General features: G+C 54.9%; 8 protein-coding genes across 8 annotated transcripts; 4 read left to right on the forward strand and 4 right to left on the reverse strand.

Annotated features, from left to right (window-relative positions):
* The first annotated feature begins 381 nt into the window (after window positions 1–381).
* QC763_607070 (uncharacterized protein) lies at window positions 382–1,975 on the forward strand. The gene is made up of 2 exons (XM_062914548.1): window positions 382–679; window positions 736–1,975. Exons 1-2 carry the CDS (start codon window positions 442–444, stop codon window positions 1,842–1,844), a joined length of 1,347 nt encoding a protein of 448 aa, XP_062763233.1. The 5' UTR covers window positions 382–441; the 3' UTR covers window positions 1,845–1,975.
* On the reverse strand, window positions 1,944–2,688 carry RPC10 (DNA-directed RNA polymerase core subunit rpc10). Its single transcript, XM_062914549.1, has 2 exons — window positions 2,231–2,688; window positions 1,944–2,166 (listed from the first exon to the last, which is right to left on the reverse strand). Exons 1-2 carry the CDS (start codon window positions 2,413–2,415, stop codon window positions 2,142–2,144), a joined length of 210 nt encoding a protein of 69 aa, XP_062763234.1. The 5' UTR covers window positions 2,416–2,688; the 3' UTR covers window positions 1,944–2,141.
* Window positions 2,689–2,903: 215 nt separating this feature from the next.
* Window positions 2,904–3,542, forward strand: QC763_607090 (uncharacterized protein; the record flags this gene model as incomplete). Its single annotated transcript, XM_062914550.1, has 1 exon — window positions 2,904–3,542. One exon carries the CDS (start codon window positions 2,904–2,906, stop codon window positions 3,540–3,542), a length of 639 nt encoding a protein of 212 aa, XP_062763235.1.
* A 210-nt stretch (window positions 3,543–3,752) lies between these two features.
* On the reverse strand, window positions 3,753–5,003 carry QC763_607100 (uncharacterized protein; the record flags this gene model as incomplete). Its single annotated transcript, XM_062914551.1, has 3 exons — window positions 3,753–4,249; window positions 4,309–4,813; window positions 4,867–5,003. The coding sequence occupies 3 exons, from the start codon at window positions 5,001–5,003 to the stop codon at window positions 3,860–3,862; spliced, it is 1,032 nt and encodes a 343-aa protein (XP_062763236.1). The 3' UTR covers window positions 3,753–3,859.
* Window positions 5,004–5,758: 755 nt separating this feature from the next.
* BUD7 (bud site selection protein) lies at window positions 5,759–8,474 on the reverse strand (the record flags this gene model as incomplete). The annotated part of the gene is made up of 5 exons (XM_062914552.1): window positions 8,059–8,474; window positions 7,737–7,994; window positions 7,397–7,677; window positions 6,347–7,341; window positions 5,759–6,295 (listed from the first exon to the last, which is right to left on the reverse strand). Exons 1-5 carry the CDS (start codon window positions 8,079–8,081, stop codon window positions 5,759–5,761), a joined length of 2,094 nt encoding a protein of 697 aa, XP_062763237.1. The 5' UTR covers window positions 8,082–8,474.
* A 252-nt stretch (window positions 8,475–8,726) lies between these two features.
* HIR3 (Histone transcription regulator 3) lies at window positions 8,727–15,028 on the forward strand (the record flags this gene model as incomplete). Its single annotated transcript, XM_062914553.1, has 2 exons — window positions 8,727–8,750; window positions 8,813–15,028. The coding sequence occupies 2 exons, from the start codon at window positions 8,727–8,729 to the stop codon at window positions 15,026–15,028; spliced, it is 6,240 nt and encodes a 2,079-aa protein (XP_062763238.1).
* A 601-nt stretch (window positions 15,029–15,629) lies between these two features.
* Window positions 15,630–16,655, forward strand: QC763_607130 (uncharacterized protein; the record flags this gene model as incomplete). The annotated part of the gene is made up of 2 exons (XM_062914554.1): window positions 15,630–15,656; window positions 15,725–16,655. 2 exons carry the CDS (start codon window positions 15,630–15,632, stop codon window positions 16,232–16,234), a joined length of 537 nt encoding a protein of 178 aa, XP_062763239.1. The 3' UTR covers window positions 16,235–16,655.
* A 570-nt stretch (window positions 16,656–17,225) lies between these two features.
* QC763_607140 (uncharacterized protein) lies at window positions 17,226–20,708 on the reverse strand (the record flags this gene model as incomplete). The annotated part of the gene is made up of 1 exon (XM_062914555.1): window positions 17,226–20,708. One exon carries the CDS (start codon window positions 20,706–20,708, stop codon window positions 17,226–17,228), a length of 3,483 nt encoding a protein of 1,160 aa, XP_062763240.1.
* Window positions 20,709–22,415: the final 1,707 nt, after the last annotated feature.

Raw genomic sequence — 22,415 nt, forward strand, 5'->3', positions numbered from 1 at the left:
GTAGTTTGCCATGCTGCTCTCTATCACTGCCCTCCTCTGCATCCTCTACATCCTCTACATCCTCTACATCCTGTGATGAAGTAATGAGACATGCACAAAAGCTCAGTCCTCAGTATGGGTAACCTGAGACAAGCTGGTGGTTTTGATCGCTGGTCAAGCTCTTTAGTGTGAGAACCGTTAATGCTGTTGGGTCCACTTGATCCAAACGTGGAGGCCTTGGGTTTTTGAATGTTTGCCATGTGCGAGGAACCAGTGCACTGTCTTCCATGCCCGTGTAACCGAAAGTTGGGAGACGTGTCGCCAGCCCTTTTGTCAAGAGGCATATAGCTCATGTCGGTGGTGAGCATGAGCCCTCTGTTGGTGATATAAGTGATAGATTCTGATAGGTCCCGAGTATCTGATACCCACGGACACAAGGGACACTTGACTGTTGACATTTCCATGCATCCATGCCGGGCTGGAGGCTCTACAGTGGGGCACACAGTGAATTTAGCGTTGCGGTGGAAGCCTTCCCAAGTTTTGTTTGCCCCACCATGCTCGGAACCCCGCCGTCGGTTTGATTCTGTCACCATCCCAAAAACAACCAACCATACCACAACAATGGCATCGACATCAGCAGACCCGGCGCAAACGCCAGAGACCAAGCCCCCCGTCGCCATCGTGGTGATTGGCATGGCAGGTTCGTGATGTGCGCCTCCGTTCCTTTCCCACCCTTCCACTAATCCAACATGACAGGCTCGGGCAAGACGACCTTCATGCAGAGAATCAACGCCTACCTCCATGAGAAGAAACAACCACCATACGTCATGAACCTCGATCCCGCCATCACCCACTCCCCCTTCCAGGCCAACATCGACATTCGCGACTCGGTCAACTACAAGAAGGTGATGGAAGAGTACAAGCTTGGCCCAAACGGAGGCATCATGACGTCTCTGAATCTCTTCGCCACAAAGGTTGACCAAGTCATGGGGATTCTCGAGAAGCGCGCCAAGCCCAACCCAGACAACCCTGCCCAAAAGCCCATCGATAAGATCCTCGTCGATACGCCCGGTCAGATCGAAGTGTTTGTCTGGTCAGCTTCGGGCACAATTCTTCTGGAGTCGCTCGCATCATCGTTCCCCACCGTCATCGCCTACGTAATCGACACCCCGCGCACGAGCTCAACGTCGACCTTTATGAGCAACATGCTTTATGCCTGCAGTATTCTCTACAAGATGAAGCTGCCCATGATCTTGGTGTTCAACAAGGCCGACGCGAAGGACCCATCCTTTGCCAAGGAGTGGATGACGGACTACGAAGCCTTCCAGGCTGCTCTTGCCGAGGATGAGAACAGCAATGCCTTTGGTGGTGTAGAGGGAGGGGACGGTGCTGGGAGCGGGTATATGGGCGGTCTTATCAACAGTATGAGCCTGATGCTCGAGGAGTTCTACTCTCACCTCAGCGTCGTTGGCGTCAGTTCGCTCCTCGGTACTGGTATCGATGAATTCTTTGAGGCCGTTGCGGAAAAGGCAGAGGAGTTCAAGAAGGACTACCAGCCAGAACTGGACCGGAGGCGCGACGAGCGGGAGAAGAACAAGGAGAAGCAGCGCGAAAAGCAGCTTGCCAAGATGATGACTGACATGAACATGGGCGACTCATCCATGTCCAAGGCTGTGGCCGATCTCAAGGCTGGCGACGAGGACGAGAAGGACGCCCCGACTCTGAGCTCTGACGAAGACGATGACGATATCGACGTTGACGAGGATGACCGAGAAGGGCTGCAAGCTAGATACTCGGCCGCCATGCAGTCGGACTCTGTTGAGACGGATGCTAGCTTTGCAAAGTATATTTACTCTCAGCGCTAGGCGCACATGTGTAAAAGAGACTGGGCAGTGGGAGGAATAAAGGGTATATTTAGCATTTGACTCGGCGTTTAGACATGATACCAGGGCGTTTTTGGTAGCGGAAAAAGACGAAATTAAGTTTTCATGACCAGACTATATTCTGTTCCTGTCCAATGTATCCCCAACGCCATGATGTGCAAAATGCTGTTCCTGCCACCGAGCCTTAGCCATCCCCTCGTAAGGTATTATCTACGGCAGCTCCACCTTTATGTTCCTCAATCCCATTTTAGTTTTCGTTCGCCTGAGTGTACGAATCGATCACCGAGCCTCGAACTGAACCATTCTATACACGAGATTTGTCAGCGTCTTGAGCGATGGACGGGGGAGAGGGGAGGGGATGAACAAACCTTCTGGTGCGCTCCTTGTAGAGGACACGGGCACCGCACTTTTGGCAGCGGATGGGAGCGCCCTTTTCGAGGGGAACACGGACGGCGCAGTCGCCGCAGCGGTAGATCATTGTGCCCGAGCTGGCGGCGACGTCGTCGCGCTGGGAGAAGGCGCCCGAGGGGGCTTCGTAGTCTTGGCCGGACATTTCTTTTTCCTGGTTGACGACGGTGAGTGATCGGGTGTAAGTGATTGCTTGGGAAGTGCGATGGGTTGTTTGTGGATGAGATGGTTGACGATAGCGAATGGATGGACGGAGTGGAGGGGCGCTATCAAAGACAGGTTCATGCGCGCGCTGACTGATGGGAGAGCAGCGGCAAGGCAGAAAAAAAGGCGGAGGGGGGCGGCAAAACCTTTGGCGGTGGGAGTGAAACAGCAGGGATCACGTGGTAGTTTGAGGTGATTGACAGGGGTTTTCGGCAGGCAAGGAGACCCCGGGAGGCGACGCTATCGGGAATTGAGACCCGGGGAAGGCTGCTGTCAGGTGAACCTTGACAGCAGCTGCTTCCCTTGAACAACAAACGAGTAAATACTGTATATTTTTTTTTCGTATAAACTCTTCATACCCCAGACCTTTCACGGCTGGCATACCTCAAACATAACCATCCTTACTCTCCCTCACCAACGAAACAACCCATGTCCTCCAACGACAACCCCCCATCACCACCCGCCCAACCGCTCCCCTCCCCCTCAACCTTCGACACCACTACCCCCCCCTCTCAAGAAACCGACTGCCCCTTCTGTCACATCTCCCTCACCTACCCCCCCTACCCCCCATCCTCCCCCCCACCCCCTGATTCCCTCTCCCCAACCCTAACCCATCCCCACCCATCAACCCACCTGATCCTCTCCACCCCCCTTTTGATCGCCTTCCTCGACATAATGCCCCTCTCTGTAGGCCACCTCCTCCTCTGCCCCCGCGCCCACCGCCCAAAATTAACAGACGTCACCCCCGCCGAATCCGCCGAGCTGGGGAAGTACCTCCGGATCCTCTCGACAGCAGTCTCCAGAGCGACAGGCATCAAAGACTGGAACGTGGTGCAAAACAACGGAGCGGCAGCGGCGCAGGTGGTGCCCCATTGTCATTTTCACATTATCCCCAGGCCAGAACTGAGGGATAAGAGGAATGAGAGGTTTACTAGTACCATGTTTGGGCGTGGGCAGAGGGATGAGTTGGATGAGGAGGAGGGGGAGAAGCTGGCGGGGGAGATTAGGGAGATGGTGAGGGTGGTGGTGAGGGATGATGAGGAGAGGGAGGGGAGGGGCAAGTTGTAGGGGGGGGGATATGAGCATGGATATGGGTGTTGATGGTGGGCTTGGATCAGCATGATGAAGCTATCATGTGTTGGGCGCGGAACGAGGAGGCGAGGAGTGCGTTGAGATACCCCCTTTTTGTATTTGGCGTTGAAAGTTTCATGAGAAAAGGCCCCGGGGCGATCTAGTGGAGGATGGAAACATGGCGGCGCGAAAATAGCAGGACAATTTCCCAAATGCTAAACACTCCGCTGAAGATAGAGTTCTCGATTGAAAATCCCCCACCCCCCTAAGCTACATAGCTGCCAACAAACAAGCGCAACTCGTGCGTCTCAAATCTACTCATCATCCCCAAAGAAAACCTTGATCGGCAACCAATCATCCCCACACACCTTGAACCGGTCAGGAATAGCATCAATCTTCTTGACCTCCTCCTCAGTCAACTCCCAATCATCCAGCTCAAAGTTGGCCTTGATCCTCGACTCAGTGACGCTCTTGGGCAGGACACTCCACCCCTTTTGAACCCCCCACGCGAGCAGCACCTGCTGCGGCGTTTTGCCTTTAGCTTCAGCAATAGCCTTGATCGTGTCGTTGGTGTACAACGGCGAGTCACTGCTTCCGAGAGGGGAGTACCCCGACGAGTGAATCCCCTTGGCCGTGTTGTAGGCGATCAGCTTAGGGGAGGGGTTGCCAGGGTGAAGTTCGATTTGGTTGACGGCCGGGACAATCTTTTCTCTCCATCAGTGACCGCTATCTCTCGAGATGGAATCAAAAAAATTGAACGTACCTTGCAAGAAGGATCATCAAGAAGCCTCTCCAGGTTCTTAATCCCAAAATTACTAACCCCGATAGCCTTCACCTTCCCCGTCTCCACCAGCTTTTGCATCTCCCTCCAGGTATCAACAAAATCCCAATCCTGATACACCTCCCCCTTGCCCTCATTCTCCTCCTGCCTCTCCGGATCAATACTCGCCGGCCAGTGCACCAAGAACAAATCGACATACTCCACCCCCAAGTTCTCCAGGCTCTTCTCCAACCCCTCCCTCACCCTCTTGTGCCAGGGGTTGTCCAGCTTGGTCGTCAGCCAGATCTCTTCCCGAGGGACGCCAGACGCCTTGATCCCCTGCCCGACTTCCTTCTCGTTGCGATACCCAAAGGCCGTGTCGATGTGGCGATATCCATTCCGAAGAGCCGCCTCAACCGCCTTTCCGACCTCGCCGGGGGAGGACTGCCAGGTTCCGAGGCCGATGGCTGGGATGGAGAGACCTGGGACGTTGAGGGGGTACCGTTTGCTAAAAGTGAACGTTAGTTAAGGCGGCGAAAGGGAAGAGAGCGGGAAACATACGTTGTCTTCTTAGTCGAAGCCATTGTTGCTAGCGAACGCGAGATGGCCGGGTATGAGTAAATGGAAGATGAAAATCGAAAAGGGCGGAGACTTGTCCTGGCTATTTGTCTGGGAATTGGTCTCAGAATAGAGAGCATGGTACAGCGTAAGGTATTTCAGAGACAAAAACAGCCCTCTTATAGGTAGAACGAAAGGCTTCGGCTACCTTCTACTTCTCCTAATAATTTCCCACCCACTCCCTCACCTTATGACGTTATCATATCCCCGCGCGCGGGATTCAATGAGGGGTTCGTCTGACCGCGCTACTGTACCTCAGGAGGAGCTTGAGCTCTGATGGTGACAATCTGGTGGGGTACAAGACCTGCAGGCCGAGCTGTCTGGGAGGGGCTTCATTGGTTTTTTGTGTGGCCAAAAGGGGGCTTGACGGGCCGACACTGCGGGTGTTGTACAATACGAAAAGAAAGGGTGGAGATTCAAATACGTCGACATAGTCTCTAGGAAAGACAAGATGGACGATCCTCTATTGTGGCTGAAGCGTCTCTTGAAGAGAATATACCCCTGACCAAGTGTCATTATGCATGCAGGTACCCGAAACCCAAGCAAGGGGTCAAAGTCCGAGATCAACAAGAGCCGCACTATATCAATCGGCCCATGATATAAATGAACCCCAAAAACTTTGTCATGCTTCGCTATAATAAAACAACTCAAAGATTAAAGCCCGTCTTTCTTTTAACACCCCCCATCCAACACCAACAAAAAAACGCTGCTATATTGACCCTCAGTACATCTGCGCTTTGACAACAGTAAAAAGATTCGAGTAATGAACCATAAAGTTCTTGATGGACTCGGCAGGCTTGGGCGAAGCTGTGCGATCACCGATGCGGTGGATTCCCTAACCCTCTGTGCCACTGCTTCTGAAAGTAGCACAAAGCGCCGCGTAGTGGTGCGTGAGGTCCAGGACGTTCTGCGGCAGGTTGGTGGCCTGAATGATGCTCCGAATCTTGACGGCGCCCTCATCCTCAATGAGAATGCGAATTGTGTGTAGCAGCTCGGGCGAGAACTCGCTGTACCACCTATACTGCCAAGTTACCAGCCGGATGACTGCCGCAACTGCATCTCGTGTGAGCTTGGTCTTCATAAACACCTTCAAGATACCCGCAAGGGCCTTGGGGCTAAACCGCTGTCCGAGACAGGCACGGTACGCCTCCACAGCCTCGTCCGTGTGCTGGAGGCGCTCGGCAAGGCTGCCAAGAATCTCCCACTCCTCAGGAGACTTCTTGTACTGCATGCTTTGAGCGCGGTACTGAGCCATCTGGGTACGCCATATTGTGTAGACGCGGAGGTCCTCGTAGAGTACCATGAAAAGGCTGTCAAGCCAACGCTCACACAGCCGCTTGTTATTAAGCCGGGAGGAGTGGTCCTCGGAACCCTGTCCAATGTTAGCAACTGGCCCTACGTGGTCAGACACTGCTGCACTCACCTTCTCTTCTGCCTTCTTCACCACATCGGGGTCCATGGCACTAGAAGGTCTCTCGATATCTTCGGGCTTTCCCTTGGCCGCTGGTGGCGCCAGATTTTCACCGTCAGCTTCCTGGCCAGCTTCTTCGCTCTTTTCAGCCACCTCAGTCTCCCCCACCGCGGTTTCTCCGTTAACGCCTGGGTCAGGGCTTCCGCGAAGAACATCGGTGCTAGGATTTCGGTTCGCGGGGTAATGCGAGGATTCCTGCTTCTCACGGTACTCGTCTTCCATGACGAAGACGTTGCTCCGGATCTTGAGCAGCTGGTCCCAGCCAATCTTGGCTGTCATTTCGGTCAAGATGGCGTAGGCCTGCTTGAAGGTGCCACGATACGTGGCCGCGCGGAGGCCCAAGAGACTCGGGTCAATCTGCTCCGAGTAACGAAAATCGGGCTCACTGTCGATCTCGTCTAGCCTCGTCTCGGGGAGGGTTGGCAAGTGATACTCCTTCGGCTCCGGCATGACCGGCGCATCCTTATCCTGGTAGGTAAACATCGGGCACGAGTTGAGTGTCGTCAGCGCATTTTCCCAATCTTCCATGGCCACATAGACCTGGGCGAGTCTAGCCCATGTTCCAAACTCGCTTGGTGCTGCGATGGTGCTTCGATCGGCGCAGCCAAGAGCCAGCCGTAGTCTCTCTTCCCTCTGTTCGGGAGTGGTGGCAGTCTCGGCCTTCTTCAACAGGAATTCGGCTTGTGTGTCCAGCATGACATAATCCATGGGCATTTCCTTGATGGCTTCGTGCAGGACGCGGATGCCTTGTACCTCCTCGTTGCCCATGAACATGACCTTGGCCAGCAAAGATGCAACCTCAACGTTCTGCGTGCGCAATTTCTCGAACAAGTTGATACCTGAGGCGTAGCGACCGGTAGTGTGAAAGTATTTTATGAGACCAGTCGTGAGATGGTTCGAAACAACGTTGGGCACCTGTACAACCGAGTCGGACCCGAGCGACCATCCTGCCCGTCCATTAGCAATCGCTCGTCGTTGACGTATTCTGGTATGACAACGTACCCCTGAAAAATAGCTGCTCGGCTGCGCTGAGGAAGCGATGTTCGGTCTCCGTGTTAGTGACGGGGTTGAACCGTCTCACGCACATGATCTTCCTTATAGCATCACCTGTTCCATCGTCGGCATAAGAATAGGCTCGCAACACACTGCACAGATATGTCTCTAGCCAGAGCTCGTCGGTTGCCTTGCGCTTTTCGCCGCGCTCGTCAATACAGTAAGCTTCTACTGAACCAGGAAAGGGGGCATGCACGCGCATATCGACTCGGGAGAAGGCATTGTAGCAGCTGGAAAGAAGGAGTTGTCAGCTAACGTGCTGAATACACAACCGTGGGTATAGGCGTACCAGTAGGTGCCCTCGAGCGTCTTTGTGGTTGCCGAGGGGCCAAACTCTTTGTATGCAAGAGTGTTGATGTAGGCAGCCAGACTGGCTGACGACGAGGCATCTACACCGGTGACATGGTGGTACACCCCAACTTGCTTGGTTTGTTGTCTCAATGGTTGTTTGACGAGGTGGACGAGGTCAGGGGGGCCCAGTTCACGAAGGGAGCTCAGAGACTCGGTGCGAGCCTCAATTGCTTCGTGCAGGACCTCTTCCGTGACCCTGAGAGCAGTGTTAGTGGTTATTGAAGAGTGCCTGGCAATAGCTGAGGTGGAGGCAGACGAACTCGGGAACCGCTGGCGCTACCATGATGGATGCGCCGTTGCGACGGGAATGAGATGCCCCTCAGGGAGCTCGAGAAGACGAAGCTGGTCTTAAGAAGAGACGGGAGCTTGGACCTTGCGGTTGGATTGGAACCTGGGTGGGTAGTGGCGATTGAGAGCTGAAGCGGTGCTATTTGGATATAAACATGTATGCGCGCTGCAATCCCCAAGTCCAGAAACGTCTGATGCCCCAACTGCACAAGACTGGACGAATGCGAGGGGGTGATGTCGGGTTGCTCTGGTCTGGCCTGCCCCGTGGTGTTGCTGCACAGTGGCCCAAATGCCAAATGTCTCCTGCAGCCGACAGCTTCAGTGGGGCCCAGTGGGATTGGTGTTCCTTGTAAGGCCGCGCACGGTCCCGGGCCGGGCAGGCATATCGTCACACTCAGCACTTCGGGCGGTGCCAAGAGAGTGCCAATGAAAGCTGCCGGCCGGCATGTCGCGTCTCGAAATATACCAACCGCGATTTGGTTATTGGAGGATTTGGAGACGGACATGCGCATTCGACTACTTGCGCATACGGATACATGGCAGCAGCTTGAGACTTTCAACCCTAGCCTACCACTGACAGTCGCGCCAGTTCATCCAACGGAGTCCTGCATGACCACTTTGGCATTTCACCGGCGTCAACATGGCAAGTCTCTTGCACCGTCCCGTCCAGCTCCATCAACCATGGAGAAACCACACAGAACCAATGCTAATCGCTTCGCCGCCCAGCCCGCATTTCAAGCAATCAATGTCGAACCCGACGAAATCGTCGATGAGGAGATCGACAACACTCGAGATATTCAGGTGGAAGATGCCTTGAAGCTATTCCAAACCGCCCTCAAACTACACTCGCAAGGCCCCAAGTTCTTCGATGACGCGGCCGACGCCTACAACGCCCTTTTCGGCTCTGAAATCTTCAAATATCCAGAGGCAAAGACCGAGTACGAGCGGGCCGAAGCGGGTGAAGATGGCGTCCTGGCTGTTGAGCCCACGTTTGCGACAGTGCTCGATGCCGCTGCCGCAGAGACCGACACCCTGAGCAACACCCTCCCCCAAGCCTTCTACCTCGCGTACAAAAACCACGGCCAGTTTATTGTCGATCGGATTAGGCGCAAGATCCGAAAAGCTTTCGTGGCCAAGTCGGCCGCTCTTGAGGATCCAGCTGTGTTGGAAGATGCCAGGAAGGCACTGGAGGATTTCAGCGCCGCGCTCGACCGTGACCCCTCAGACGCCGAGTTATGGAGAAAAACCGCCCGCATCGCTGCTTTCCTGAAGAGCAGCCGGATTAGTCGCTACAGCTTGGAGGCTGCCATCGAATTGGACGATGACCCTGCGGTGGACGAGGTGGAGCCCCCTTCGTTGGCAGAAGGATATGCGGGCGAGGATCTCAAAGACCAGCTTCAAGTCTTGGGGGATGAAATGGCGCTGGGCCATCCGATAATGAAGCCCTTTGTGGAACGAGGACTTCCTCCCATGCTGAAACGGTATCAAGATCCAATACCCTTTCTTCCGAATCCTGCAAAGTCATTGGCTGTGCCCAAGAAACAGACAACAGATGTCCCACCCCCACGACATGTTATTTCTGCCGCGAGCCCCTCCTGGACAGAGCTGGGTGCGGCCATGGCATGTTTCGTCGAGGAAGAGGGGCTTTCCGGACAGGCGGTATTTTTGGAAATTCCAGATGCGGCCGACGATGAGGACATCCAGATGGAAATAGATATGCAACTTTTGCCTCCGGATTCCTCGCCTCCTCCCGACAGGTCATCTGAATGTGCTGTAAAAGACGAACAAGCTTCGGGCGAGCAATCCGAGAAACCACAAGCGGCTGAGAAAGAATCCACGCCAATGGTGGCAGAGCCGGCATCCCTGGGTGAAGCAACGGGCAAGGAACGTGCTTTGCCTTCCAGGAAGCGTTCTCAGTCAGTTGCTGGGCTTCCCGATCCCCCGGAAGAAGAGGCGGCCGAGGGTAAGCGGAGCAAGCGGACTCGACGGCGGGAAACAGCGCGACGAGAAACAGCGGCGGAAGAGATTGTGGATCCTGCCCGGCTTCTCGCGACGCAATTGCAACCGTTACAGGCCGCTGACCAGAATCTGTTTCAAACGACCAAGAATCTTCTGGAGAATCTTGGAGTAACGGACCATGTGACACTGGAAAGAATAGCTGAGGTCCTTGATTCGTGTGCGTCTGACGACCGGATGGGGAAGATTCAGAATCTATCAACCGTTGATCTTCGAGATTCGATTCTCCAGTTTGACGAGGAGAATGCCACTGTCCTGCTAAGTAAGCGTGAGCGCCCGCAGCTCAGTCTCTCAGCCTTCCTTGAGCACACCAAGTCAGGGTCTCAGCGAGCAAATGAGGCCCCGGTGTTCGATGAGACCCGGGGCGTTCGAGCTTTTGTTGAAAAGATCAACAATGGATGGTACCCAGTTCAAGACGTGGTGTTTGAGTTTCTCAAGATCATTATGCCTACATACACTGGGACCAAATGGCCAGACCACACCAAGACAGCGCTGTCGGATGTTATCACACAGTTTGGCTCCAGCATATACGAGAGGGTCACCTACGAGCTCGACTTGTGCCTTGCGAAGGGCGACCATGAGGCGCATCTTGAGTTAGTCAAGCTGGTACATATGGTGTTTGAACTCTACCTGGACGTCTATGAACGCACCACCAACCCTAACAGCACGGTGGAAGAAAGCACCAAGGTTGAGATTCAGCTGCGTGTGGACAAGTGGATGGACCTCACGACGGAAGTCACAAGACAACGGAATCCAAACACAGATGACGAGCTCTCGTCACGCTTCCTGTGGGCTGGAGTGTATGCCACAACATTGGCGAAAGACACACCACGAGATCATATCCTCAACTGCTGGCACAGCATGTACGATCATCTTCTCGAGTCCTCCATCAGCGAAATCACATTGCCCAACAACGCTGTTATGCCAGAAATTTCAACCGCTGCTGCCGAACGCGAGATATCAAAGTTGACGACGATGGACTTCTTCTTGGGTCTCTTCCAGGAGGACATGGGTGATCCAACCTCTGTGATTGACAGTCTAGAACCGGTTTTGAACCCGGAAAATGTTTACATCACGGTGCCTGGCATGTCGGAGCCAAATGGAACCGACGGTGACCACTCATGGGCAAAGCAACAGAAGTTGCCGCTCTTGGAGTGCGCAAGCCAGAGTCTGACGGACTTGTGGAAGTTCCTCAAGCGGAGCAGCACGGAGCTCAGGCTGTTGCTATGGTCACGACTGGGCGAGGCGTACGGCAAGATTAGCTATGCGACCAAACAGTTCTCGTGCTTTTTGAGGAGCATCGAAACCATCATCACCGACTTTGAACATGTAGATTACCTCGAGACACCACCCGAACCAAGGAGGGCCCTGTTTATGACCATGATCAAGGCGCTGGATGATCTGATCATACAATCATTGCACTTGGCCTTGAACGACAACAGCGCATTCGACATCATTGATGAGGAGCACTTGAAGTCAACCCTCTCGGCCCTCGCCAAACTCAGCTGCCTCCTTCATGTAGCAGCCATGTACGAGAACGAGACTCGCATCGGGATGAGACCGGCACCGGCCAACAACTCAACTCTACGATCGTTCCTCAACAAGCTTCAGGAGATGCAGGTGAGAACTTGGTCCCTTCAGTATACCATGCTCAAGGTCGGCATTCAGCAGCATCCAGACGCTTTCCCCAACTATGAAAACGACTTGGCCGAGTACCTGGCGGCCGTTCATCAAGTTCTCGGTCTGCGCAAGAGCTGCAAGTCGTCCAACAAGATCTTCCTCAAGATGATGCGGGTGGAGCTCCTGAAGCAGAGGAACATTGAGAACTGGGAAGATTACCTGGGGCAGGTCCTTTACGATCTGCATGGCTTGAAGCTCGGAGTTGGTATCTGGGAGGTTCAGGAGCATGGCTGCGAGCCTGAGAATCTCGAGAAGCGCCAGGCTCTGCAGCTTGTCGAGAAGATCACCGTCCTTGCCAACAGGATGTCGATGAAGGATCTCCTGAAATCGGATCTCAAGACTACGATTGAGCGGATGCAGCAGGCGATTGGGACTACCAAGTCCAATCCCCAGATGACGCACAATCTGCGCAATTACACCGAGTACCTCAAGACTCCCATTCACCCCTTGCACCTCTTCCAGGCGCTCGACGGCAGTATCGACCTCGACGCCGTCACCATTAACACCGTGGACAGCGCTCCCGCCAAGCACGGGTGGTACTTCCTCCTCGGCATGATCGGTCTCACCAAGTTCAAGGGCGTCGAGCTCGCGCGGCGCCAAACACCGGGCGCTACTGACGATCTCCGCATTGGCGCCACGTACCTGCGCCTCCAGCTTCAGTTCACCCCCGACCGTTGGGATGCGTGGTTCCGTCTGGCCGAGTGCTTCGATTATGAGCTGGACGAGTCTGTTCTCTGGAGCGCGGACAAGATGAACAAGGACCGGGCTGAGCTGGTGAAGTTCCAGCGAAGTTCTATCCATTGTTACACGCTGGCGTTGTCGCATTCGTATGCCTGGTCGGCTGACCCGCACGCGTATGGGGCTTCAGAAGATGAGAAGGAGGCGCTGAACGACATGTACCGTGAGTTTGGCATGCGGATGTATGCCTCCAGCCGGGAGCCGTTTGCGATGGAGCCGTTCAAGCACTCTGATCAGGAGAGGTGGTTTATTGAGCCAGAAGGGATCGAGACTTTCCGACGGATTCGTCACAACGAGATGACAGACTATCAGGTCTGGAAGTTTGCGGCTCACTTGTTCCGCAAGGCGATGGAGGGCAAGCCAAAGGAGTGGAAGAACCCTTACATGGTGGCGAAGTGCCTGTGGAAGATGTACACCAAGGCACCCGAGGAGCTGGATGAGAAGACTCGCCGGCATCGTCCCACAGTGAAGATGATTCTGAGGGCGCTCGAGAAGACAGTGGAGGTGGTGTCGGCGTTGCCGAAGCCTCGCAGTGGTCAGGATCCGATTCTCGAGCCGCACTACAAGATTGTCTCTGTGGTTGACAAGCTGGTTCGTCGGGGGGATTTACCCCGTCAAGAGGCTGCTGATCTTCTTCAGCGGCAGCCGTACGCTATCGACAGAGGGAAACCAGTTACGGTCGATACCCCTGAGGAGTGGGAGGCGTACATTATCCGGTGCTTGCGGTACTTGCGAGACAAGGATAAGTCCAACTGGCAACATCGCATTATCATGCGGCATGCTCGGGTGCTCTTTCCCGACTCCGTGGACGAGAACGACCCTGCCAACGTCGACGCCGCCAAGGCAGCCTTTGCCGTCTTGAGAGAAAACATGTTCACCAAGACCATGGTGATGAACGTCTGGAAGTGTGAAGCCGAGCGTTCTGGTCGGCACTACGTCTACACCTGGCGCTACATCAAATACGTCGCCAAGATCCTCGCCGCCCTGAACGACAGAACCAACCTCGAGGCTGTCCTCCGACGTATTCGCAAGCGCGGCGCCGACTTTTACTACTTCAACGAGCTCTGGCAGTACTGTGTCCAAATCTACCTCAAGCTGATCAGGCAAACCTTCAACGTCCCCTCCGCCGGCGAGGACGCCTTCAAGACGTTGAATACCGAAGAATTCGACGTCGTAGGCGAGAAAATCACCGAGTGGGCCACCACGCCCGCAGCAGAATCCCACCCTGCCCTCAACGCAATGAAGGAAGCGGTCGAGCTGAAGAAGTTGAACTCCAACCTCATGAAGGCGGGTCCCATCGACGACCTGATCACAGACTGCTACTCAACCATCTACCTCGATGTCAGACCTGAGCTGCCCCGGCCAGCGGAACATAGCACCGAAACCCAACCGGGTGAAGATTCCTCTCAGCAACCACCACCGTCCGCTTCTCAAGACGGGGTTGGGGTTGGGGTTCCGGCGGCGGAACTCAAAAGCAAGCTCCTCCAGAACCTGGTCGCCCAAGAAGAAAAGACCGTTCTCGGCTCGTTGCGGGCGGTGTCGGAGCAGCCTGATCGTTCTGAAAAAGCGTCCGTGGCAGGGGATGCAGCACCGCGAAGCCACAGACTGGGTGTTCGTCGGCCGAACATCCTGCGCAAGGCGGACGATGCCGTGCAGGCTGTTTTGCGGGTTGCTGAGGCGCCAAAGTCGGCGGTTAGCGGTGCCTCCCGCGGCAGAGGTAAAAATGGGCGGACGCCAAGGGAGAGTGAGGATGAGGAGGGCGAGGAGGAGGGGGAGGATGTGGAGATGAAGGATACCGGTGCTGCTGCGGGTGGACATTTGAGGAAGGCGAGTAAGGCGAGTAAGGCGAGTAATAATGCTGGGGGGGCTGTGGGGGTTGGAAGCGAAAGGTCGACTCCTGGGCCCGGGGGTTGGAATGATGATGATGACGATGAGAGTGACTTGAGTGATGTGCCGCCGGATTATGAGGATGATATTCCGGAGAGTCTGCTGTTTCCCAGTTTGGGGAAGGTTGCTAAGGTGGAGAGCGAGGGGGAGGAGGAGGAAGGGGAGGAGGAGGAAGGGGAAACGGTCATGGAAGGGGAGGAGACGGTCATGGAGGAGGGGGATCAGACTGCTGAATTGGGGGATGAGAATATGGAGGAGGACGAGGAGGAAGAAGAGGAGGAGGATGAAGAAGAAGAGACCCATGCTGAAGATGGACCAGATGAGGAAATGGTGGATACCGAGATGGAAGATGTGGGACCTCGATCTGATCATGAGGACGAGGTGGTGGATGAGGTGGAGGAGGGGGAGCAGGCTGATGATGAGGATGATGAGGATGATGAGGATGAAGAAGATGGGGAGGAGGAGGAAGACGAGGACGATGATGAGGATGAGGCGGAAGAGGCTGAGGAAGAAGAGGAGGAGGACGGGCATGAGCGGCCAGTGGACATGGCGGAGGCTGGAGATGGGGAGGATGATGAAGAGGCTACTGAGGATGAGGGGCCAGAGCAAGATGTCGAGTAGGGCTTTGCTGTTAAGCTCAGTAGCGGGTGCATATGTGTTCTGGGTGGTTAAATTGAGGGTGTCAGTGATTTCGGGTAGCTATTTGAAGCGAAAAGGGTTATGGGGGCATTGCTACTGTTGCGTTGATTTGCATATTTTATGATGAGTCCATCATGACCTATTTCCTAGTGCTGCCTTCTAGTATTTCTAAGAATTTACAGTTACTCTTGCCGCATTTTGTCAGTTCAAGCAATGACATCAAAGCTCACGAGAGCTACCCCTGTATTTGGAGGCGGGGCCAGCCCGCCTGCCGGGAAAGCCCCACCATCCTGCTGGGCAAGGAGCACCCCGCGCGTCAGCTGCAACCCCACCAAACTCACCTGCCTTGTCTGCCTGCCCTGCATCTACTTGGGGTCCTGTCTTGGCCGACGCCTCTAAAGCTTCCTCTTTACAAACACTTTTACTCTCCTCCAAGCATCTTCTTACTTCCACTCTCAAATCCCATAACTCGTCGACATCTTCTCCCTCTCAAACCAAACTTTTCCTCCCGTAACGAGCTACCACCTTATCTATTCCAACCAAAACCGAGCCCCTCATCACCAAATCAGGCAAAACAGCAACCATGTCTTCGTCCAAGAGAATCACCAAGGTACTTGCTTTTCCCTCCCCTCCCTTTCCCTTTCCTCCCCAATAACTGACTAACCTTTTGCCCTTCAGGAGCTAAACGACTGCCTCACCTCCCCACCCCCCTCCATCACCATCACCCTCCCCTCGGAATCCAATATCTCCCTCTGGCACATCACCCTCACCGCACCCCCGGAATCAATCTACTCCGGCGGCAAATTCGGCCTGATTGTGCAATTTCCCCCAGAATACCCCTTCAAACCTCCCACCATCACCTTCGCAACCCGCATCTACCACCCCAACATCACCAACGAGACAAACGGCTCCATCTGCCTTTCGTTGCTCAAAACAGACAACTGGAAGCCGTCAACCAAGATTGTCACTGTGCTGGAGGCGATTAGACAACTGCTTGCCGAGCCGCAGCCGGATGACCCATTGGAAACAAGAATCGCGGAGCAGTACAAGAATGAGAGGAAGGAGTTCGAGAAGGAGGCGAGGGCGTATGTGGGGAGGTATGCCAAGGGGCCGGTGAAGTTTGGCACCGAGGCGGGGGCGGCGACGACTGGGGGGGAGGGACAACAGCAGCAACAACAGGTGTCTTAGTTTGATATTTGGGGTCTTTGGACCGGGGGGGTGCCGCCGAGGTTTCCTCCGAGAACGACGAATGCTCTTTTGGAGCGGCGGCGGGTGGCGTCTTGGTGGGCTGATGTTTGAGGTGCTTGGAGCTGGGGCGTGTTGGGAGGGTTTTTGGGGGGTGGTGTTGCTGGACCTGCTGTTTGGAGGGGGTTCGTGTGTGGTGGTTTGGGAGAGGAGGATGGGGGAGAAGGTAGTTGGGGGAAAAGAGATTGTAATTGTGTGTTTTTTGGTTGGGTTTGACCCATTACAGCGAAGTCTACCAAGACAGTTATTCGGGATATGATACATGTTGAGGGGTTAGTCGGCGGTGAAGACATGGCAGCGGTAGTCATTTTATCAATCAAATACAAGCACTTCAAAGTACTGAGGTCACCATCACAAAACATCATGTATTTGATCTCGAGATGTGAACAAACGCGCTTCTTTGTTTTTTTCGACTCCCCTCTTCCTTCGCATTCACTAACTAGCCAGCCAGTCCCTAACTTACACACACCACAACATGCTGAAGAAGAACGAACAGAAGGAAAATATGAACAAGAAGAAAAGTCTTCACAGAAAATGAAAAGAGATGATGCTATGCTATTTGAACCACCCAAAATAAACAAACAAAAAAAAGCCCAGAATATCCCCCCCCCTGATCACCGTTTGTTTGCCCCCTTTGCCATTTGCCTTCCCCAAATAGGTACAAGAACCCCAGAGAGACCCTCGCCGTTTATAATGCTTTGACCCCCTTCCCTCCAGCCTTCTTCTCTTTTTCCCCCGGAGCTGATGATTTTTCGCAAAGTGTGTTTTGACAAAAGAAAGCCTCGGTTGCTGTCACAACGTCCCCGACGTGACAGCACCCGGTTGTGATGTGATGTGATGTGGTCTAAAACAAAAGAAATTCCTTGCTTCAAAACGTCACCCCCACCCTCCTCCAAGCAGCAGGAGCAAAGCCAGAGATAGGCCGAGGATCACTCTACATCACCTCCGCAGCCCTGACCTGCTCCTTGTTCCCCCCCGACTTATTTCCCCCCACCCTTCCAAAAACGCCCCTCATGCCACCGTCCACCCCCCCAGCTAAATCCAACCCCCTCGTCCCTGTTCCCCCGTTGCTGCTACTCCCACCGCCCAAAGCAGCAGCCTCCTGCTCCGCCTTCCACCTCCTAATCCCATCCCTCCTCTCCTGCCTCTTCTCCTCAACATCATCCTGGCTCAAATGCCCGATCCCGTTCCGCCTCTTGTAGCACAAATCCATCAGCGCGTTCGCGTCCAGCAGCTTCCGTGGAAACTGCTGCACAACCCCAAACATCTCCATCGGATCCTGCACCGCCTTGATCTCGGGCTCCCCCAGCTTGAAGATCGTCAACGCAACCCTAAACAGCGTCCTGCTCCCCTCGTAGAAAAACACGTCCCAGACTCTAAGGACCGTCTCGATGGGGAGAGTCCCGATGAAACAAGACATGAACCAGGCCGTCATGCAGAGTGTTATGGCAGGGAGCCGATTAGGATCGCTCACGCTCTGCTGGTTGGCCCTGTGTCCGCTTCCGGGGAGGCCTCGTTTGGGTTTCTTCTTTCCCCCTCCTCCCCCGCCCAGTCCCATGTCCTCGTCGCCTCCTATTTGCTTCCAGACATTAGGGAGAGAGTCCTTGAGCGCCACCATCAAAACCCCAAGATCAACTTTTGATCCCTCCAGGCTCATCTCGTGCGTGCCCGGAAGATAAACCCTGGTGATGACATTAAGCAACCAAAACGCCTGCTCCTCGGTCTCGACAAACAGCAGCAGTAACCCAGCCAGAAAGTTCAGACTCTGACAGTACCCAATCCGGGGGTTATACAACGCAAACGCGTGCAAGACCCTCCTGAGCGACGTGATGATCTCCGGCTCTGGCGCTGGCTCGACCTCGACCGCATCATCTCCCTCTTCACCGCCAACCGGACTACTCGGAGGTGGCGGCGCCGGCCTGGGCGGCTTGAACCGGATATTGTCAGGAAACGTCCTGTATAAATCCTTCTCGATGTCGTCCACAATCAACGGCTTCACCTCCCCCACCAACCCCGGCATGCTCCCCGGTCCGGTGGGATCCAACGCAGCCCGCCTCAGCAAATCTTCGTACACACCCCGGTGCTTGCTCAGAATCGCCGGCCCGCCCGCGTAGTAAAACCAGGCCGCCCCTCTCCAGTCTGGCGGGATGCCCTTTCGGATGAATCTCTTCGTCTTGGTGCTGCGTGGCGGGAATCGTATAGGTCGGTCCGTCATGAGCGAGTTGTCCTTGAGAAAGGCAATCCACTTCTTGCGTCTCCTGGACAAGTATTCGGTATAACCGGCGTTCCAAGCGTCATACGCCTGGCGGGAAACATTAGGACCCGCCTTTCGGAACCCGTACCGGTCCCGGGCGCCTGGCTCCTCCGGTGGTTCCTGTGGCATTGGTGGCGGAGCGCGAGATGGCGTTGTAGGGCGAGAAGCTGGTATCGGCATCGTGGGTATCGGTAGCTCTGGCTGTACAGGCGACAAGGGCGAAACTGGTCTCTCTTCCTCCCGCTCCACCGCCTGCTGCACTGGGACATCATCCCCATCCACCAACTTGGCCGAATCGAGCTTCTCCAGCCCTTCGGCTTCAGCCAGATTTCTCTTCGCGATGTGCTGTCCAAATCCAAAATCCTTCGGCAACGAGTTCGTTGGCAGTAACGACTGTCTAAACTTGGGAACCGACTGTCTCGAACCCGGACTGCCCATCGGAATCGCGATGCCAGTTGGCGCTGGCAAGCTGTCGTTCATCGCTTCCAATATCTTCTCCTTCACCACGTCGGCGTCGGAATGGTGGCTGCTTGCAGGCCTCGAGCTGTTCCTCCGTGGCATCGGGTTGTCCAAATCAGCCTGCGCAAAAATGTCCTCGTCGTCCGCAAACCTCATGCTCTTCCGTATGCTTTCAATGTCCGAATCGTTGAACCCTCTCTCGTACATTCCCATCACATCCTCCAAAAGCCCATCGTCTCCAATGATGGAGCTGTGCCACCAGCTTGCCCGAGCATAGATGTTAGTAATAGATTGGTGATCCCCGACGCTGCTCGCCTTGGTGAGAACGCTGTTTCTCTCGGTTCCCGTCGCCGTGAATAACGTGCCCTGAGCCGTGGAGGATGTGAGCTGGGATCGAAAGCTCGACCGAAGGGTTTCGTCCGGTGCCGAGAGCCATGGTGGTGGCTCTCGAGTTTGAACTGGCTGTTGCTGTTGCTGTTGCTGTTGTTGCTGCTGCTGCTGCTGCTGCTGTTGTTGTTCTTGTGCCGCTTGCTCTTCCCGAGCGTAGGCCTGAGTGCCACTACTACTGGGACCCAGCACCGATCTCGCAAAGGGGCCGGCCAAGGCCGCAATGGGGGCGTTCATATTTCTCGGAGTCTCGCTTCTCGGAGCATGATCCTGCGACGGGCGAGGCGCAATCGAGGAAAACGTACTGGAAGACTGCGAGGACGAGCCAGACAGTCTCCGGAGCCTAGGCCACGGATTTCCGGGCGCGTGGGATTGCGCGTGTACTTGTTGATAATCACTTTGATACTCTCCCGACTCTTCCAGCGTCGGCTCCACCTGCGGGCGACTCAGTCCCATCCGTCGTGACGACAAAGCACCATCAGACTGCTGCGACCGAATGCTCGTCTTCCGTGGCCGAGAAAAGTTTTCGACTGTCACGACAGTACCTTCCGATGGGGTTGGTGTGCCTCGCCTGCTGCCGGGCGGTGACTCGAAGCGTGACATCATCGAGGCTGGAGACATCGCCCCCCCGATTTGCTCGTGATGTCGGGCAAGGAGCGGGAACTTGCGTGGCGGCTCATCGCTCGGCGGTCGAGAATGCGCCCGCGATGGGGGCTCCGATTGCGGTGTCGGCTCAGGTTCAGGTTCTGGTTCGTATGCCTCAATGATGAAAGGGTTCGACGACAGGCCCGGAAAAGCCGACCTGGGCGGCGGTCTCGACACGGGGTTCGACTCGGCCCTCATCCGAGCACTGCTGTTCGGAAAATGGGAGGCGGTCGGTGTCAAGGCCGGATTTCGCCGAGCATTCGGGGAGCTATAAAAGAAAGAGTCGCTGCGAGGAGAAAGGAGGTCAGGGGGGATCTGTCGGCGGTCGTGTGATAGATCGAGCGTCGGTTTCGGCGAGCTCGACGGTCGTCGTTGGTGGTTGGAGCGTGTTTGGTAAGAGTGAAGATTCTGGACGGGAAAGTCGCGGGGAGGATAGTGCTGATGGCGCTGGTTGTATTGCTGCTGGTAGTAGGAGTAGTCGGTCTGTTCGTCTGGTTTCGACCAGGGTCCGGCGTTTGGCCATTGTGGTTTCGCTTGCTGTCGGGAAGCGGGCAAGCCGTGGTGCATCATGCTGCTTGGGGCGGGATAGGCCGCACCACTACCATTATTATCATTATCATTGTCACTGCCTCCTCCTCCTCCTCCTCCGTCTTCTCTGTGATGGCCCAACATGGCGGCGGCCGATGTTGTTGAAGAAGAACGGCGGGTGTGTGCGGTGAAGGCTTCAATCCTTTAGGTGGAGGCCGTGGTGCAAAATAGCATTGGGAATTGCTTTATTTTAATTGTTATTTTCCCAGCGCATCGTGATCAGCGCCCAAATGAGCACGCAGCAGGCTTCTGGGCTGCGGATGCAGGGCCTGACAACGCGCTGGAGCCGGGTTGATGGTTGTTGGGATTAGTGCCGGGGAGGATCCCGGGAGCACCTGCGGAGTAGATGGCCTGCCCACTGCCTTGGTTCGAGTTTCCTTTTCAACTTCAAGACTCTGTCTGTTCTGTTTCCTGACCATCTCTTGTCTTGCCGCTGGAAGGATACGACCGTTTCACCCGTCCAAGGTAGAGCCGGGTGACAGGCTCCGAATAATTTGCAGTCCTAATATTACCGCGTCTGGGTGGATGTGGTGGTTCTGTCTGCGGTTGTGCACAGTGGACGAAGCAGCAGCCGTTCGTCGCGTAACAGGGTCCAGGCAACGCACTTTCGGCCCGAGGCCAGGTTTGAGTTTGAGCTTCTCTGCGAGGGAGGATATCGAGCCCAAATTGCTAGGAATGGGATGAGATTTCAGAGAGAGAGACAGAGAGAGAGAGAGAATAAATAAAACAAGCCGCGGACAGCCCGATCTGAAAGGCGGGGCAAATGGGCGGAGCATTCATTGGCAAAGCTTCAGCTTTCGTGGCCCTCTCTCTCGGCTCTCCAGAACTCCATCTGATTTATTCGTCATGTTCCCCCGAAGCAGGTACGACTGTGCAACTCTCGGAAATGGTTATTGTCGTGCCACTTATTGGCTGACCCCCAGTGCAAAAAGACCCCCAGGACATGCAGAAAGGAAAACAAAAAAGCAACAATGCCCCCCTCCAAGACCGACATCATCGCCGCAGTGGGCTGCCGTTGTAGGGGATGGTGGGAACCCCTAAACGCAAACGGCTGCAGCGATCTACACAAGTTCACCCCCAGCTGGGTACTGTAAGTTTGTTTTCTTTCTCCTTGACCCTGCATACATAGATGCTATCCCATACAAAAGGTCCATCGTGACAAGTCACCATCAGGAGACAAACCAGCAGACTCACACAGAAATTTCATCGCAATGCTTGTTCAATCGGGAATGAAAATGCTCCCCTACCCCCCTCCCTCCCCCTGTCCGCTCGCGAACCCGCAGTTCCGGACGACGACTCGCGCTTGTGCCTTTGGCGAGGGTCATCCGGGCCACTCTGTGCCTGACACTAGACCTATCCAGGCAATGGCTCCCTGTTGTGGGTCTTCCCATCCATGGATCGCAGCCCTGCTCATCCTATTGTCATGGAAGCCTTCGAAAACTTGGAAAATTTCTAGCTTGGGATGATCGCCAGGGGAAAGGACGGATGGACCTCTCATCTCAAAATTATCCCCTTCAGAAACATGCCCAGATGTGACTCTATTATGTACATAGCTCCGGTGCTGTTAATAATTATACAGTACCTATATCACCGCCTCTCGTGTTGCCACTGTTGGTCAGCATCAATGAAGGTCCCAGGAGGTGTAGTCAATGCGCTGTATCAATCGCGAAGGGGTCGAGTGTTCCTCTCCTCCAGCTACGCCGGACTCTTTGATATCAGCTTTGCCCTCTTGGCACTCTTTGACTCTCGGCCATTGTTTAACGGTTTGCATCAAACGGCGAAGAATGATAA

This window comes from Podospora pseudopauciseta, chromosome 6 (genome assembly GCF_035222475.1).
Source record: "Podospora pseudopauciseta strain CBS 411.78 chromosome 6, whole genome shotgun sequence".
Lineage (NCBI taxonomy): Eukaryota > Fungi > Ascomycota > Sordariomycetes > Sordariales > Podosporaceae > Podospora > Podospora pseudopauciseta.